Source organism: Canis lupus, chromosome 2 (genome assembly GCF_011100685.1).
Source record: "Canis lupus familiaris isolate Mischka breed German Shepherd chromosome 2, alternate assembly UU_Cfam_GSD_1.0, whole genome shotgun sequence".
Lineage (NCBI taxonomy): Eukaryota > Metazoa > Chordata > Mammalia > Carnivora > Canidae > Canis > Canis lupus.
This window is the reverse complement of record NC_049223.1, coordinates 57,503,651-57,520,176: the sequence shown is the minus strand read 5'-3', so window position 1 is coordinate 57,520,176 and position 16,526 is coordinate 57,503,651. Positions and strand designations below refer to the sequence as shown.

Sequence of the window (16,526 nt, the reverse complement as noted above, 5' to 3'; positions counted from 1 at the left end):
ATCACAAAGCCAACTGAAGTAGTGCAAATAGGACTCTATCTAGGCCTATTGGATTCCAGAAGTCACACAGCAGTTGAATATAAATGGCTGCTAGAAATGTTCCATGGGTAGGGAGCTAAGCCATTTTAAATCCTATTCACTCCTTTTGCTTACAAATTCCATATTTACAGTTGGCATGAAGGTAAAATTCAAGATAGTTGTACCAAAACTTCAATAACTTTAAATTAGTGGAGCCCAATCAATGAGTTTTCATCAGGGCATTATCAATGACTTAAGTTCATGGACCTGGAAGATTATGCAACCTAATCTGTTGCATACTATTTTTACGTTGGCAAACTATTTTTACCACTTTTTAAAAATATTTGTTTATTTATTTCAAAGAGACAGTGTGTGTGCATGAGTGGGGAGAGAGGCAGAGGGAGAGGGAGAGAGAGAATCTCAACCACACTCCCCGCTGAGAGCATGGAGCCCAATGTGGGGCTTGATCTCACAACTCTGAGATCATGACCTGAGCCAAAATCAAGGGTCAGATGCTTCACTGCCGAGCCACCCAGACACCTCTATTTTTTATCACTTTAATTCAGGGTTTTCAGTGTTTCACTACTACCCATTGTGACTATTGTAATATGTGTACACCACTTGTCCTATTATTTACTTAAAATTGATTCATTGTTTTTTGCTTAATGTTTTAAAGGAAAATAATATCCCTACTATAACTAAAGAGGATGAACTAATTCATTCAACAAATATTTATGAAGTGCCTAACATGCACGAGGAAGTGGGAATATAGGAATGAAAAATACACCAAAAAGAATCCCTGACCTCATGGAGCTAATGTTCAAGTAGGGGTGACAGACAATACACAAGGTTAAAAAGTAAAATATATGGGTGCCTGGTGGTTCAGTCATTTAAGCGTCTGCCTTTGGCTCAGGTCATGATGCCCAGGCCCTGGGATGGAGCCCTGTGTCAAGGTCCCTGCTCAGCAGGGAGTGTGCTTCTCCCTCTACTCTCTCTCCTCCCCCACTGCTTGTGTTCTCTCTCTCTTAAATAAATAATTTTTTACGTAAAATATATAGAACATAAGAGAGTGATGGTACTAAGGAAAAAAAAGAGGGGGTCAGTTGGGGAGGGTTAAAATTTTGGATAGAATGACAAGGGAAGGCCTCATTGAGATGGTGACTTTTGAATAAAAACCTGAAAGGGACCACACATATGAAAATCCAAGACAAAGGCAATCTAGTGAGTGAGAACAGACAGTGCCAAGTCCTGAGAAATGAGCATGCCTGGTGCTTTCAACAAAAAGGAGGTCATGGACAGAAGCAAGACTATACAGGAAGCTATTGCAAAAATCCAAGCAAGAGATGATATTGGTTGGTGGCAAGAAATAATCAAATTCTAGAAATATTATGAAGGCAGAGCCAACATTTGCTGATGGACTAGTTATAGAGTACAAGGGGAGATGAATGAAGAAAAACCCTAGAACTTTTGGCCTAGGAAGCAACTGGAAGGATGGAGTTCAATACGTTTCATCTTCTTTTTTAAATTCCTCCATAGATCCTCCCCCGTCCCCCAGATCTGGATTTCTGCTGGATTTCTGTGACTTGCATCACAGCCTCCCCACTCAGTGGAAGAAATTTAGAAAGCACCAGTATTCAAAAGAACAGATTTAACGCTGCTTGTGGTTTTGGTGATCTAAAGTCTGTGTCTGTCCCACAGTTCTAGGATTCTGCAATCTTGAAATGATGACACTGGGAAAATTAGTGCTTTTTTCAGGGATTCAGTAGACACCTTTGGAATACTGAAATTCTATATATGGTAAATATAGTGCCCACATCTGAATATCATAAATATGCTGAAATTCTGTCTACCACAATTCTGGTACATAGGTTGATAAGCTGGGTAGTAAGGAACACAAGCTTTCAGAGAGAAAAGAAACTTTCCTGGCTCTTAAAATTTAGGGTATAAACAGACCTATACTTGATAAACTGTGTACCACTTTCGTCAAGTGAATTAATGCAATTGTTTAGCATCATAAGTTCAAACTTTATTTTCACGTTTCCTGGCTTACTCATTAGTTCAAGAAGACATTAAATAAAGCAAAAATACGCAAGCAGTGAATAAGTTTCATGCCGAACCAAGATACCACAAAAGAAAAACAAGGTAATCTGATTTTATCTTAAACACTAGCCTATTATTTTAGTATTAAAATAGCTGTGGCATTTGAGTATAGAGACAATTTGTAGAAAAATAAAGCCTTTTTTGGCACTGATAAATCATTAAACATCTATCTTAATGGTTTCAACATAAAAAATGGCTTACTAGCCTTGTCAGTAAATAACCCGCATTGCTTTCAGTTAGACAAATTAACATATTTCTAGTCACTGTATCCAGACCCTACAGCCATTTCATCAAATTATAAAATTTGACTATGAATTATGTTTACTTTTATATTGGGTAGTCTAGCAAATGGAACATTTAAAATATGATAAAATTAAGGACTCTCCTGTAACTACCTCTAAACAGATGCCTAACTAAATGTTCAAGACTGGTTTCTCTATAGGGCTGGAAATCTACCAGTCTAGTGGCTCCTGGACTCCATGACCAAACCCATCTCTTACCCCAAATTGCCCATATTCCTGTGTTCTGCATATCCGTTAATGACATCTCCATCCACCTGGTCAACCAGGCTAAAAACCTGAATTATCTTTGGCCTCTCTCTGCCCTTCACTTTTATCTAATTAATTGTCAGATATGGTTCACTGAACTTCCAAACTGACTTCCCTGTATCGAATCTCTACCTTCTTCACCCTACTGCCAGAATTCTCTCCTTAAAGCTCAGATTTATGTTGTCACTTGCTCAAAAATCTTACTCTTCCCTATTCCCTGTGGAATAGCCTATACTCTTTAGCACCCGGGGCTTTCCACAATTTGGCCCCATTTCCCCCACCACCTCTTGTTTTGATTACAACAGGATTTAATTTGTAAGGGTGACTGAGTAATGACAGAGTGGTCAGTGCCATTGAAAGAAGTTTTATTGCTCACATATCTCAAAAGAAGGGGGAACATTATGCTATTCAAAACCACATAGGGAGGGATGCCTGGGTGGCTCAGCGGTTTAGAGCCTGCCTTCCGCCCAGGGTGTGATCCCAGGGTCCTGGGATCAAGTCCCACATTGGGCTCCCTGCATGGAGCCTGCTTCTCCCTCTGCCTGTGTCTCTGCCAATCTCTCTCTCTCTCTCTCATAAATAAATAATCTTAAAAAAAAAAAAAGCCACACAGGGAGGTATTAGGGTCAGGAAGGAAAACAAAAGGAGTGAAAGGAGAGCATGATCCAGAGCCTTTATTGTGGTTTCTGTGGGAAGAAACGGGTGACATAGAGTAGGCAAATTTGAGTGAGCTTAGGATGGGATACTTTGAATAATGTCAGTGCACTCTGTAATAAAAAAAGGTGTCTCTCATTGTCCAGTACTCAGCCCTGGGGTGATTTGGGGCAAGGGAACTATTGGCTTGGTGTGTGAGAGTTAAAGGAAGTAGTTGGGGATACAGACTTTCAATTGTTTGGTTAGTGGAAGCTGTGTGCACTGGCAAGTTGTTTGTTACTGTAGGAGTTAGCTCACTTTAGGAGGGACAGCTTCTGGGAGTGGAGGGGGCCTAAGTCCCCAAGATGTCACAGCATTTTAAAATGCAGGGAATAAGAAACATAACTAATACACATCTCCCTTCCCATGAACCTTTGGCTCATAGCTCTAGTCACCCCAGAAAATGCCCTTCTGTATGAAGTTCTACAGTGCATCTCTCAACACCGCCACTGCCCATAGCTGTGATGAATAGCACCCCAAGTCTGGTAGCACGTAACTGTTAACCTTAAAAATAAAACTGCGTTATTTTCCCAGCAAAAATATGTTTATTCGAGAATAGCAGAGAATTGCGATCCAGGGCAAGCAACTTATGGCAACACCAAAGATATGACCAGAGAGCAAACCAGAGTTGGCTCATTTGTGGGGCGTGGGGGCAGTTGGGAAAGCTGTTATAAACAAGAAGTCATGGGATGCCTGGGTGGCTCGGGGGTTGCGCCTCTGCCTTCCACCCAGGGGGTGATCCTGGGGTTGAGCCTCTGCCTTCCACCCAGGGTGTGATCCTGGAGTCCTGGGATTGAGTCCTTCATCAGGCTCCCTGCAGGGAGCCTGCTTCCCCCTCTGCCTGTGTCTCTGCCTCTCTCTCTCTCTCTCTCTCTGTCTCTCATGAATAAATAAAATCTTTTTAAAATAAAAATAACAAATAAATAAACAAGAAGTCCGTTGGAGTAAAATGGACAGTGGCTTCTCATTGGCTCAGTTGTGACTGCTTCTCATTTGGCTGGTCCGTTCGAGGAAAGCCTTTCTTCCTTTTGCTAAGGTAGTAAGATTATACCCCAGTGCAAGGTCCTACTCTCCCTGTTGGATTTGCAACTAGCAAAGACTGGTAGGGCATGAGAGCTCCCCCTGCTGAATCTCCTGACTGCATTTTAATGAGGTTCTCTTTAATAATTTTCACAATAACCATGATCCCTTCTCTATCTCCCCCCCCGGCCCCCCCCCCCCCCGACTAAATAAGTGATTGCACCTGACACAAGTACCCATCCAATCTACAGGGGTGGCTGGCAACATGGGACTGTTATGACCCTCCCCAAAAGACAAACTGGGCCAATCAGATGTCCTCTTTTCAAATTAAGAGCCGACAAGAGATTTCCAGTGGATGGTAAAGTGAACTGGAAGGCCCTGAAGTCAACTCAGGACCTTTAAGCCAGGGATGGACTAGTGCTCCACCCCTCCTCCTACTCCATCCCTTACTAATGCCAAAATACTACAAATAGTGCATAAATTATCTTGGGCTGGTGCTGGAGATTTTTTGTTTTAATGTTTCTTTCAAGGACGAAGAATAACAGGTACAGTGACAAAACGGGAGTAAACAGGTCTGACTTGATCGAGCCCGAGACGGAGGCCACAAGGATGCCTTTCTACACGGCCCCAAACGTGTTGCAAAGTGTTTTTAATTTTATGTAAACATTTAATGAGGATCACATAAACACAGTCTAGTACAACGCATCCAGCAATGGGCGTTTCCAGCTCCTTTTTAAGTTTCCCACACTGGGCTCACACTGTGCAGGGTAGAAATCTGCCCCGGGGCGGGGCGGGGCGGGGTGGGGGTTCGACTGCTTCCCGCCCCTAATCACGTGGGACCAAGTCCGCACACTATCTATCGATTGCTTCTGCCTGGGCAGAGCCGCCGGAATCGACTGCTCCGGTCTGGCTCGTCCCCGGCGCGGGAAAACTTCCAATCCCGCCCCGCGGCCGCCGAGACCGCCACACCCTCCGCGTCCCGGAGCTGCCCGCGCTTCCTCCTGCTTTTCCGTCCCGGGCTCCCGGCATCGCACGAGTGGAAGCGGAGACGCTCAAGCCGCAGTCGCCGTCATGTCCGAGGCTTATTTCCGGGTGGAGTCGGGTGCGCTGGGGCCTGAGGAAAACTTTCTGTCCTTGGACGACATCCTGATGTCCCACGAGAAGCTCCCAGTGCGCACAGAGACCGCCATGCCCCGCCTCGGCGCCTTCCTCCTGGAGCGGAGCGGAGGGGCCGAGACTGACCACGCGATCCCTCAGGTGAGCCTTAGGGCGCGGCACCCGCCGGAAAGACTACAGTTCCCAGGGGGCCGCGCGGCCACGTCGCAGGGCGCTGCCCTCCCTGGGATTTGCCGCGCTGCCGCGGTGCGGGGAAGCGGGCGTCCGCGCGCCCGGCTGGTTTCTGAGCGTTGGTCCCACGCGGCCAGGCCGCTGCTTTCACTTTTGAAGCTGTCCAAGTTGAGCATGTCCGCCCCACCCCCGTGTGTCGAAGGCTGTAGAATTGGCTACTGCTGGCCGTTTCGGGACCGGGGTTCTGATCACGTCTGTCTTTAAACCAAAGCTTTGGTTCTGTAGGAGGACGTGATACGTCTCGGAGCCGCACGCGGCGAGGTTCGTGCCTGCGCAAGGATGAGGGCTCCTCCGCGAGCGTCCACGGGCCACGCGGGCGTGGGTGGAGCGAGGGAGAGGCTCCCTCCACGACGCCTTTGATCCTGCGACCCTGTGCTTGGACGCGGCCGCACGCTAGGGATCGGGCCAGGACCGGTTGTGCACCTGCTCAGGGCCCCGCCGCCCGCGGTGCGCTTAGGACTGCAGTCTGGAGCTGTGACTGCGCACGCAGGTCCGTCCCGGCAAGGGCTCGTCGGCGTTATTGTTATCTTCTCTTTCATCTACATTTTGTTTGGAAGGGTGTGTTACTTCGGCATATTTGTTTTGTTTTGTTTTGTTTTTTTTATCGAAGTAATGCATATACGGCGTTTTAAAGGTCAGAGGGTACCAGCAAAATTTATGTCAGAAACTAGTAGTAGGTTCTGCCTTGCTTTCCCTCACTTTCTGGCGACTTTTTAAATAGTTTCTTCAGGATTCGCCTTTGCTTTTCTTTCTTTTTTTTTTTTTTTAAGATTTTGACAGAGAAACAGGACAAATAGTAGGAGCCGCAGGCGGGGGGGGGGGGGGGGAGCAGAACCCCTGCTGAGCAGGGAGCTCAGCGTGGGGCTAGATCCCAGGCCCGGGGGTCACGACCTCAGCCCAAGGCACAGGCGCAAGCTAGGCCTGAGCCACCTCGGCGCCCCACTTCTGTTTTTAAATAAGAGTCTTAAGCTTGTTTTCTTGATTTGTAAAAAAATAAATTATTTCTTGGCTTTGCGTTTTAGTAGATAAAGGATTTTGTACTCCTACACACTGGTAAACTGAGATGCACTGCCCTTTTTTACTTTAATTAATTAACATATAATGTATTATTAGTTTCAGAGGTAGATGTCAGTGATTCATCACTTGCATAATAACACCCAGTGCTCATTGCATCACGTGCCCTCCTTAATGTCCATCACTGGGTCACCCCACCCCCTCCCCTCCAGCAACCGCTCCTCTTGTTTCCTGTGAGGAGTCCGTTATGATTTGTCTCACCCTGATTTCTTTTTTTTTTTTTTTTTAAGATTTTATTTATTCATTCATTCATTCAGAGAGAGCGAGAGACACAGGCAGAGGGAGAAGCAGGCTCCATGCAGGAAGCCCGATGTGGGACTCGATCTCAGGTCTCCAGGATCACACCCCAGGCTGCAGGCGGCGCTAAACCGCGGCGCCACCGGGGCTGCCCTCTCACTCTGATTTCATTTTATTTTTTTCCTCTCGTTTTATTTCTTCTTCTCTTCCCCTATGATCCTGTTTTATTTCTTAAATTCCGCAAAGGAGTGAGATCATATGATAATTATGTTTCTCTAATTGAGTTATTTCACTTAGCATAATACTCTGATTCCATCCATGTCATCACAAATGGCAAACTTTTTTTTTTTTTAAGATATTATTTATGTATTCATGAGACACAGAGAGAAAGAGAGAGAGGCAGAGACACAGGCAGAGGGAGAAGCAGGCTCCATGCAGGGAGCACATCGTGGGACTCGATCCTGGGTCTCCAGGATCACACCCTGGGCTGAAGGAGGCGCTAAACCACTGAGCTACCCAGACTGCCCAGACTTCATTTTTTGATGGCAGAGTAGTATTCCATTGCATATATATTCCACATCTTCTTTATCCCTTCATCTGTTGATGGACATTTGGGCTCTCAACGTAGTTTGGCTATATGTCCACAATAGCTCTGGACATTGCAGCTATGAACATTGGGGTGCAGGTGCATCGCTGCCCATACTTTATTCATATTACCTTCTTTTACCTAATGTCACTTTGTGTTCCAGGATTCCATCTAGGAATCCCCATTGCATTTAGTATCTTGTCTCCTTAGGCCACTCTTGGCTGTGACAGTTTATCAGCTTTTCCTTGTTTTTAATAACTGACAGTTTTGTGGAGTGCCAGTCAGATAATTTGTGGAATGTTCCTCTATTGGGATTAGTCTGACATCTCCCTCATGGTTAGATTGTAGTGACAGGTTTTGAGGAGGAAGAAAACAGAGGTAAAGTGCTGCTTTTATCGTATCATATCAAGAGCTCATGCTGTCAGCATGACTTATCACATTGATAGAACCTTGATCACCCAGCTGAAGTAGTGTTTCTCAGGATTCTTCACCGTAAAGCTACTTTTTTCCACCCTCCATACTGTTCTTTTTGGGGGGGAGTCATGCACAGCTTCACTTAAGGAATAGGGAGTTACGTACTTCTTTTAGGGCAGAGTGTCTATGTAAATTATTTAGAATTCTTCTGTATGGGAGCTTTGTGTAGGAAGGTTTTTAAGGACGTGTTTAATTTCATTTGTAGATATAGAACTATTCACGTTTTCTGTTTCTTCCTGTGTTACTCTTGGTATATTGTTTTCTCCCCTAGGAATTTGACAATTTCATTTCCATTTTCAGATGGAGTGGTACAATATTCGAAATCTCCTTTTACTGTCTTTTTGACATCTGTAGGATTATGTTGGTGTCTTGGTTTTTTATTCTTGATAAGAAATGCCCCCTTCATTAGTCTTGCTAGGTGTTTATCAATTATATTAGTGTTTTTTTTCTTCAAATTTTTTATTTATTCAAATTTTTTATTTAAATTCCAGTTAACGTACAATGAAATATTAATTCAGGAGTAGAATTCAGTGATTCATTACTTACACATAACACCCAGTGCTCATCATAACAGGTGTCCTCCTTAATCCCTATCACTCATCTAGCCCATCCCCCACCCACCTACCTCCATCAACCCTTGTTTTGTTTGCTATTGTTAAGAGCCTTTTATGGTTTGTTTCCTTCTGTCTCTCTTTTTTCCCCTCTCCCATGTGTTCATCTGTTTTCTTAGGCTTTTATTTGTTTTTTAAGATTTTATTTATTTGGGAGAGAGAGAGTTCAGAGCAGGGGCAAAGGGAGAGGTAGAAGCAGACTCCCCTGCTGGGCAGGGAACCTGATGTGAGCCTCAATCCCAGGACAACCCTCCCCCCCTCCCCCATCATGACCTGAGCCAAAGGCAGACACTTAACCTACTGAACCACCCCAGTGCCCCTGTTTTATTAGTGTTTTAAAAGAACTTACAGCTCTGTTAGTTTTCTCCTTTGTACCTTTGTTTTCTAGCTCATTAAGCTCTTAATTAGTTCTTTCCTTCTACTTTCTTTGGACTTAATTTTCATTGTTTCCTACCACCACCACCCTCAGCACTAACAATGCATTTTGAGATGGGTCCCCAGGTTATTGATTTTTCTTCCTGCCTTTATGCATTTTCTAGCTCTACATTTCCTCAGAGCACACCTTTAATTGCATTCCACAAGTTTTGATTTGTTGTATTTTATTTTCATATCAATGAGTTCAAAATAATTTCTAATTTCCCTTGTGATTTCTTCTTTGACTCATGGGTTATTTAGAAGACAAGTGCTTAATTCTAAACATGTTGGGATTTTGCTCTTTATTTTTTGCTTTCGATTTTTAGCTTAATTCATTCCACTGTAGCCAAAGAATGTAATCTGAATGATTTCAGTCTTTTGAAAGTTAAGGCTTGCTTTATACTCCAACATAACACTTAACCATTCTATATGCACTTGAACCAGATGTGTATTATGAAGTCATGGTGTGTGATAAATAATGTAAGGTCAAGTTTGCTGTTTGTTTTGTTGAGATCTTTTATATTCTTACCTTTTGGCTGTTATTTATCTAAAGAGATATGCCAAAGTCTCCCACTCAGATTATAGATTTGCATGTTTCTCCTTTTACTTCTGTCAGTTTAAACAGCTACCTGTCTTTTTTTAAATTTATTTATTCATGAGAGACACAGAGAGAGGGAGGCAGAGAGAAAGGCAGAGGAAGAAGCAGGCTCCATGCAGGGAGCCCGACGTGGGACTCGATCCCGGGTCTCTAGGATCATGCCCTGGGCTGAAGGCGGTGCTAAACTGCTGAGCCACCCGGGCTACCCACCTCTTTTTCTTGTGGATATGATGATCCTGTTATTCTTGTCAGATGTCCTTTTTATCTCTAGTATGCTTATTTCCTTTGACTACTATTTGCATGGCATTTTTTCAACCTTTCTGTGTCTTTATATTTAAGATATATCTCTTTTAAACAGCGTATAGTTGGGTTTTGTTTTTCTTTGGTTTGACAGTTTTCCAATTGGTGTACTTAATTTGTTTATATTTAATTATTGATATGTTTGTGTTTATTTTTGCCTTCCTACTATTTACTTTGTGTCCTGCATTTCCATGTTTCTTTCTGGGATCATTTTCATTCTCCTTTCAAGATTTCCTTACTCTGTGTCTTCGGGTCTGTCTCCATTTCTGTCTGTACAAGGATCCCCAGGACCAACCCTGGGTTTGATGATTCACTAAGAGAACTCATAGGACTCAGCATACAGTCATACTAATGTTTAAATTTTAATATAATAAAAGGATACAGAGCAAAATCAGCAAAGGGAAAGAGTGTGTGGGGTGAAGTTTGCAAGAAGCTGGACACAAGCTTCCAAGAGTCCTGCGCCAGTGGAGTCACACAGGATGCACTGAATTTCTCCAATAATGCATTATGACCATGTGCGTGAAATATCGTGACCAGGGAAGCTCGTTAGACTTCCTAGTTAGAGGCTCACTACCCAAGGTTTTATTGAAGGCTAGTTACATAAGCACTCTACCTAACATATATCAAGATTCCAGGCTCCCAGAAGGAAAGCAGGTATTCAGCATAAAGCACGTTGCGTAAACTGTTTAAGCACAGTGACTCACTCATATCCATCCTGAGAATACTGGGAACCCTCCTGAAACCCAAGTTCTAGGACACCCACCAAAGACCAACCTTGTAAGCAGGCCCTTCCTAGGAGGGCAGTCTCAGGCTATGTTAACTTTCTGTACACTTCCTATCTGGAAATGTCATTATTTCACCTTTGCTTTTAAAGGTTATTTTCACTAGGCATAGAATTTTAGATTTGCGGTTATTTCAGGCCTTTTTAAGAAGCTGTCATTCGGGATCCCTGGGTGGCCCAGCCTTCAGCCCAGGGCGTGATCCTGGAGTCCCGGGATCAAGTCCCACATCGGGCTCCCCTTATGGGGCCTGCTTCTCCCTCTGCCTGTGTCTCTGCCTCTCTCTCTGTGTGTCTCTCATGAATGAATAAATAAAATCTTTAAAAAATAAGATGTCATTCTATTTTCATTATTTTGTGGCTTCCATCTGTTGAGAAGATGACTTTGACTCTTTTTGCTCCTTTTGTAAAAGAGATGTGAAAAAAAAAAGAGAGAGATGTGTTCCTCACTCCCACCAGCAGGACCTTCTGGGATTTTCTCTAGGTCTTCATTTTTTCAGCAATGTAAGATGTGCCTAATTGTGATTTTATTAATATTTATCCTACTTGGTGTTCATAATGTTCCTGGAATCTGTGATTTAATATCTCTTTTTAGTTTGGAAAATCCATGGCTTTTGTCTTTTCAGATACTTTCTTTGCTTCAATGTACTCCTCTCTTTCCAGGCTTCAAATTCCATGCAGGTTTGACTTCTTTCTTTCTTCCTTTTCTTTCTTTCTTTCTTTCTTCCTTTCTTCCTTTCTTTCCTTTCTTTCCTTTCTTTCCTTTCTTTCTTTTCTTTCTTTTCTTTCTCTTCCTTCCTTTCCTTCCACCATATTCCATATGTCTCTTACGCTCTTTTCTCTATTTTCCTTTTATGCTTCAGTTAGATAGTTTCTATTTACCCTTTTTTCAACTCATGACTGTGTCAAATCTGGTAAGCTAGTTAATGTGACTTAATCTATTTTCTTTTCTTTTTCTTAAGGGGTGGAGGGGCAGACGGAGCACTATTCTCTCTGATAGTGCTCAGAGAGAATCCTGATGCAGGGCTCAATCTCACATCCCTGAGATAGTGATCTGAGCCAAAATAAGAGTCAGAAGCCTAATGGACTGAGCCACCTAGGCGCTCCCTACTGAGTTTGTTTGTTTGTTTGTTTTTATTCATAGAGACACACAGAGATAGGCAGAAACACAGACAGAGGGAGAAGCAGGCTCCATGCAGGGAGCCCAATGTGGGACTTGATCCCCAGTCCGTGATCACACCCTGAGCAGATGGTTGACTGCTGAGCTACCCAGGCGTCCCTCCCTACTGAGTTCTTAAAGTTCAATTCTTGCATTTCTCAGATCTGGAATTTCCATTTGATTTTTAAAAATTTATTTAAAGTTGGTGCCTAATTAGTCTTAATATTCGGTACCAGATATTGGACTTATTTCTCTCTCTGTCCCTTTTTTCTCAAATCTTGGTCCCTTATGTACTGGCTGCTTGGCAGCCTTGAACTCAGGATTTGTCACTCCGGCCCTGTGAGGTTGGCAGAAAGCTCTGCTCACACACACCACAGAGCCATTCCTACCTTTTGCAGCAGTTTTATGCTGTTGCTGCCTCCTTTGATTCAGTTATGTTTGACTTATATTTTTTTGGACATTTCTCTTCATTTCTGGTCTATCATGGCCATCTCACCATATTTCCCAATTCTCTTAATGTTTTAAAAATATAGACATTTATCTTTTCTGTCACCTCTGAAGCTGTGAAGCGGGACAGAGAGGCGCTGTGGCCTGAGCTCAGGCTGATGCCACTTTTCCTGGGAGCCCCCAGCACCCAGGCTGGTGATTAGCACACAGTAGGCCCCCAGCACATGTATGAGCAATAGATATTCATAGGAAGCAAAAATGTTTATTATACTTCTGAAGTATCTGCAATTAGAAGTTTTTATTTGTGAGTTAGAAAACTTTCCCTTTACCCCATTCTTCTGTTCTGTGCTTTTGTGGACTAAATCCATTTCTCTCACCATTCCATCATGACATTTATGAAACTTCAGCCCGTGCAGCTCAGTTTTTCAGGTCACATCCAGATCTTCTGTGTTTGGTAGCTCTGCCCCCAAAGAGAATAGGCAGCACTGATAGTGCTCAAGCTGTGTATATTTCCTTTCTGCCACACACATTTACTATGGTATTTGCTCTTAAAAATCTCCATTCTTGTCTGAGGCAGGGCTCCAAGCTTGAACTCCCCTTGTGGCTGGCGAAGGGACTTTTTGACAACAAGCGGCGGATCATTTCTGTGGAACTTCCCAAGATCTACCAACAAGGTTGGAGGACAGTGTTCAGTGCCGATGCCAATGTGGTGGACCTCCACAAGCTGGGGCCACATTTCTATGGGTTTGGCTCCCAGCTCCTGCATTTCGACAGTCCAGAGAATGCAGACATTTCCGAGTCTCTCCTGCAGGCAAGTAATTAATGTGAAAAGCCAGGACACTGCACATGCCCCGGAGCTGGCATGGCAAAAGCCCCAGACTTGCATCATTTATACAGTTAGTGTATTTGTCATTCCATGTCAACCAACAGACTGTGTTTTCCAATGATATACATACTTAAAAGTGATTGGTCTGGGCTCTTCATATTTGTTTATTAAGAATTGGGAAAAAAAAAAAAAAAAAAAAAGAATTGGGACCAGCAGGAAGTCCTGGAAATAAGAAAGGGATGATGGTTGAGCACACATGACAGGCACTCAAATGCACCCCAGCCCAGTCCAGCCCCAGGACTGGCAGGAATGCATGTGTTCTTGTTCACTTCCCTTGTTCTGGGGTTAAGATGTGGCCCTGCCATGTACTCACTGTGTAATTTGGTCAAGTCACTTAACCTCTCTAGGCTTCTCAACTTTTACCTGCTAAATGGAAATATAATAGTACTAAAACTATCACATCGCAGTGAGATGATGTCGTGCTATTTCATAAATGGTGCCTATTACTGTCAGGTTACAGATAAAGTAATGTTTTATGTATATTATCATCCTTACTATATGACCTTATTTTAACTTTCCATAATTACTTTTTATCCTGCTAATATTAGAAGAAACCATCCTTCCTACCTCCTGTTTTACTTCCTCATTTCTAGCTTTAGAAGAACTGGAGGCTGAAGACACATTTTCTCCCTGGGCTGTGCACATGCCATCCATCAGGCTCAAGGGTTGTTTGGCCTAATATGTACAGGTGCTGTTTTTAATGTGGATAAGAAAGAAAAACTTTGTTGCAATCCATTCAGATAATACCTAGACTATAGACAGTTGGAGCTTAGGAAACTTGAACAGGAAACTAAAAATGAGGAAGACCCATTGGTCTAACAATGTCACCAAAGCATGTTCTTGACCAGGAACACTGCCCTTTGTTAGTGAGTTCTGTGTTTTCTTTTCCCAACACTGCTCTGAAGTCCTATAAAGTTGCTTATATAGGAGGTGACATTGCCATGAGGCAGTTGATGAAACTTCAGCAGGGGCTTATGGTTTGGCCTCAGAGCCCTAGGGTAGAATGACACTCCTAGATCACACGTGTCTCTGTCCTGCTCTCAGACTGAAAAAAAAAAAATAGAAAATGTATTCAGTTAGATCAGTTTCTGGTTAAAACCTGTCATCATGTGTCACAGGACATTATTATGGCCTTTGTCACTAATAACAGATGGGTAAGGCTTTTCGAGGAGCTTACTCTTCCTAGCCATTTGCTAGGTGCTCTACATGTGTTCCTTCACTGGTTTCCTGACAACCATTGGATTTTCCTAACAGTCCATTTCACAGATGGGGAAATTGAGATGTAGCAATGTCATATAACTTCCTCGAGTGGTAAAGTTGCCTCAGACCTCCTTCCGACTGAGTCCGAGACCAAACCCTTTCCCTCCATGACTTTTAAACGTTCAGGGATGGGGCCACCAGGTTGGCTTAGTCAGTAGAGCATGCAACTCTTAACTCAGGGTTGTGAGATCGAGCCCCACTTGAACTCAGTGTAGAGATTACTTAGATACAAAATCTTTAAAAAGAAAATGTTAGCCATAAAGATGGATCTGATTTCTCTTACTCCCTTCTCCCTCCAGACATTCATTGGACGATTTCGCCGCATCATGGACTCCTCCCAGAACGCTTACAATGAAGACACTTCAGCTCTGGTAGCCAGGCTCGATGAGATGGAGAGGGGCTTGTTTCAAACAGGACAGAAAGGACTAAATGACTTCCAGTGTTGGGAGAAGGGCCAGGCTTCTCAGATCACAGCTTCCAGCCTTGTTCAGAACTATAAGAAGAGAAAACTCACTGACATGGAAGGCTGAAGGCCAGGAGAACACAGAAGTGCTCCTGGTGGAGTTATCACTGTGTGTCCTTGAAAGGAGCCTCGCTGACTTTGTCTAGGACCAGAACCGTGTCCCATGTCATGACTTATTCCTGGCAGCAGTCCCAGGAGTGGGACCATCTGGTTGGGACATGCTGAAGGATGTCCCTAGCCTGTAAGGCTTACAAAACTATCCTATCCTGCTGATCCACAGCCAGGGAGAAACCTAAGTCCTCCAGAAATAGGGGTAGTTAATACATGCATTGCAATACAGTTGGAACTGGGATCCCTCATGCTTGGGAGTGTCACAGCCTCCCATGTCCACTTTCAATGGCTCCAAAGCGCAGGTACAAATGGGCCATCTTAGCCTGCTCATAAATATTCTCTCAAGCCTAACTGCCCCATCTTCCTTGTGTTTGTCCAGAGGACGGCACCCCCAAGACACCGGCCTTACCTGTATCTCCTGCCTCTGGGGAGTTATCAGTTTCCAAAAACAGTTGCCACGAATAAAGGAGAAAAAGGAAAAGGCAGATGAATGGCAGGGCTTCTAAAGAGAAGGCAGTGCTTTCCTCCTCTGTCATCAGGGCAGGGACTGAGCGTCTCAGAACTCAGCAGTCAGCCTGGGGTGGGGGCGGGGGGAATGATTAACCTGCGCCTGTCTTTTGGCTTGAGAGCTTCAGAACCACCTGCACAGCAATCAGTTCCCTCCCTAGAAGAGCCAACAGGGAGTCATTTGGAATTGCAAAGTAGTTATTAAAGGGTGTTAGCCAGCCCTTATTACTACATTGAAAGCTGGACTTTTAGGGTTGCTGGTTAGGAAGAGCCCCGTTTGAGAAGCTTAACATGACAAATTTAAGTGGGCAGGAGGCCGTGACTATGTTTCTCCTCTTCAGTAAATTCAGCAGCTTGACTACGGAGAGGATTCCTGACCATTTATCAAGGATCTGTTTAAGCAAGCACAAAGCTCTTCCTCCGAAGATCAAGGCAGAAATGCTGGCTCAGGAAGAGGCCTCATTCCCTGCAGGCCAGCATGTGAAGGGTAGTTGTGCTGCCACCAGCCTCCCACGAGTGACAGTTGTCTTTGTCATTAGAAATTATAAAGGGGTTTGGGTATCCAGATTGTGCACGTCTCCCTGCAAATTTAGAATGCCACAATGGCTTTTTAAATGCATGTTTCAAGATGAAACCAATGTTTTTATAATTTAATTTTGATGCTAAATAAATGATCTATTTTGCACATGAATACATTTTGTACAAGTATTATTTCTGTAACTCGAGTACTACAGACGATCAAAGTGATCAGAGAATTTTGTCTTTGATCAAATTCAACAGTAATGCCCAATTAAACCTGTGTGTCAGTGACTCCTCTTTTGTTTGCACCAGACTCATGAATGTGAGGTACGTTCTCTGTAGGAACAAGACGTGTCCCGGAAAGGTGGGACTTCAT

At 43.7% G+C, this 16,526-nt stretch overlaps 1 protein-coding gene across 1 annotated transcript; it reads left to right on the top strand.

The window, feature by feature from the left end:
* Positions 1-5,303: 5,303 nt before the first annotated feature.
* On the top strand, positions 5,304-16,322 carry GINS3 (GINS complex subunit 3). The gene is made up of 3 exons (XM_038530905.1): positions 5,304-5,636; positions 12,982-13,215; positions 14,850-16,322. The coding sequence occupies exons 1-3, from the start codon at positions 5,451-5,453 to the stop codon at positions 15,078-15,080; spliced, it is 651 nt and encodes a 216-aa protein (XP_038386833.1). The 5' UTR covers positions 5,304-5,450; the 3' UTR covers positions 15,081-16,322.
* The last annotated feature ends 204 nt before the right edge of the window (positions 16,323-16,526 follow it).

Bases quoted from the DNA above. Each gene is read 5' to 3' on its own strand.
- GINS3 (XM_038530905.1), top strand. From the start codon at position 5,451: ATGTCCGAGGCTTATTTCCGGGTGGAGTCGGGTGCGCTGGGGCCTGAG. The intron at 5,637-12,981 runs GTGAGCCTTAGG...TGTCTGAGGCAG, and splicing joins CTGACCACGCGATCCCTCAG to GGCTCCAAGCTTGAACTCCC. The intron at 13,216-14,849 runs GCAAGTAATTAA...TTCTCCCTCCAG, and splicing joins TTTCCGAGTCTCTCCTGCAG to ACATTCATTGGACGATTTCG.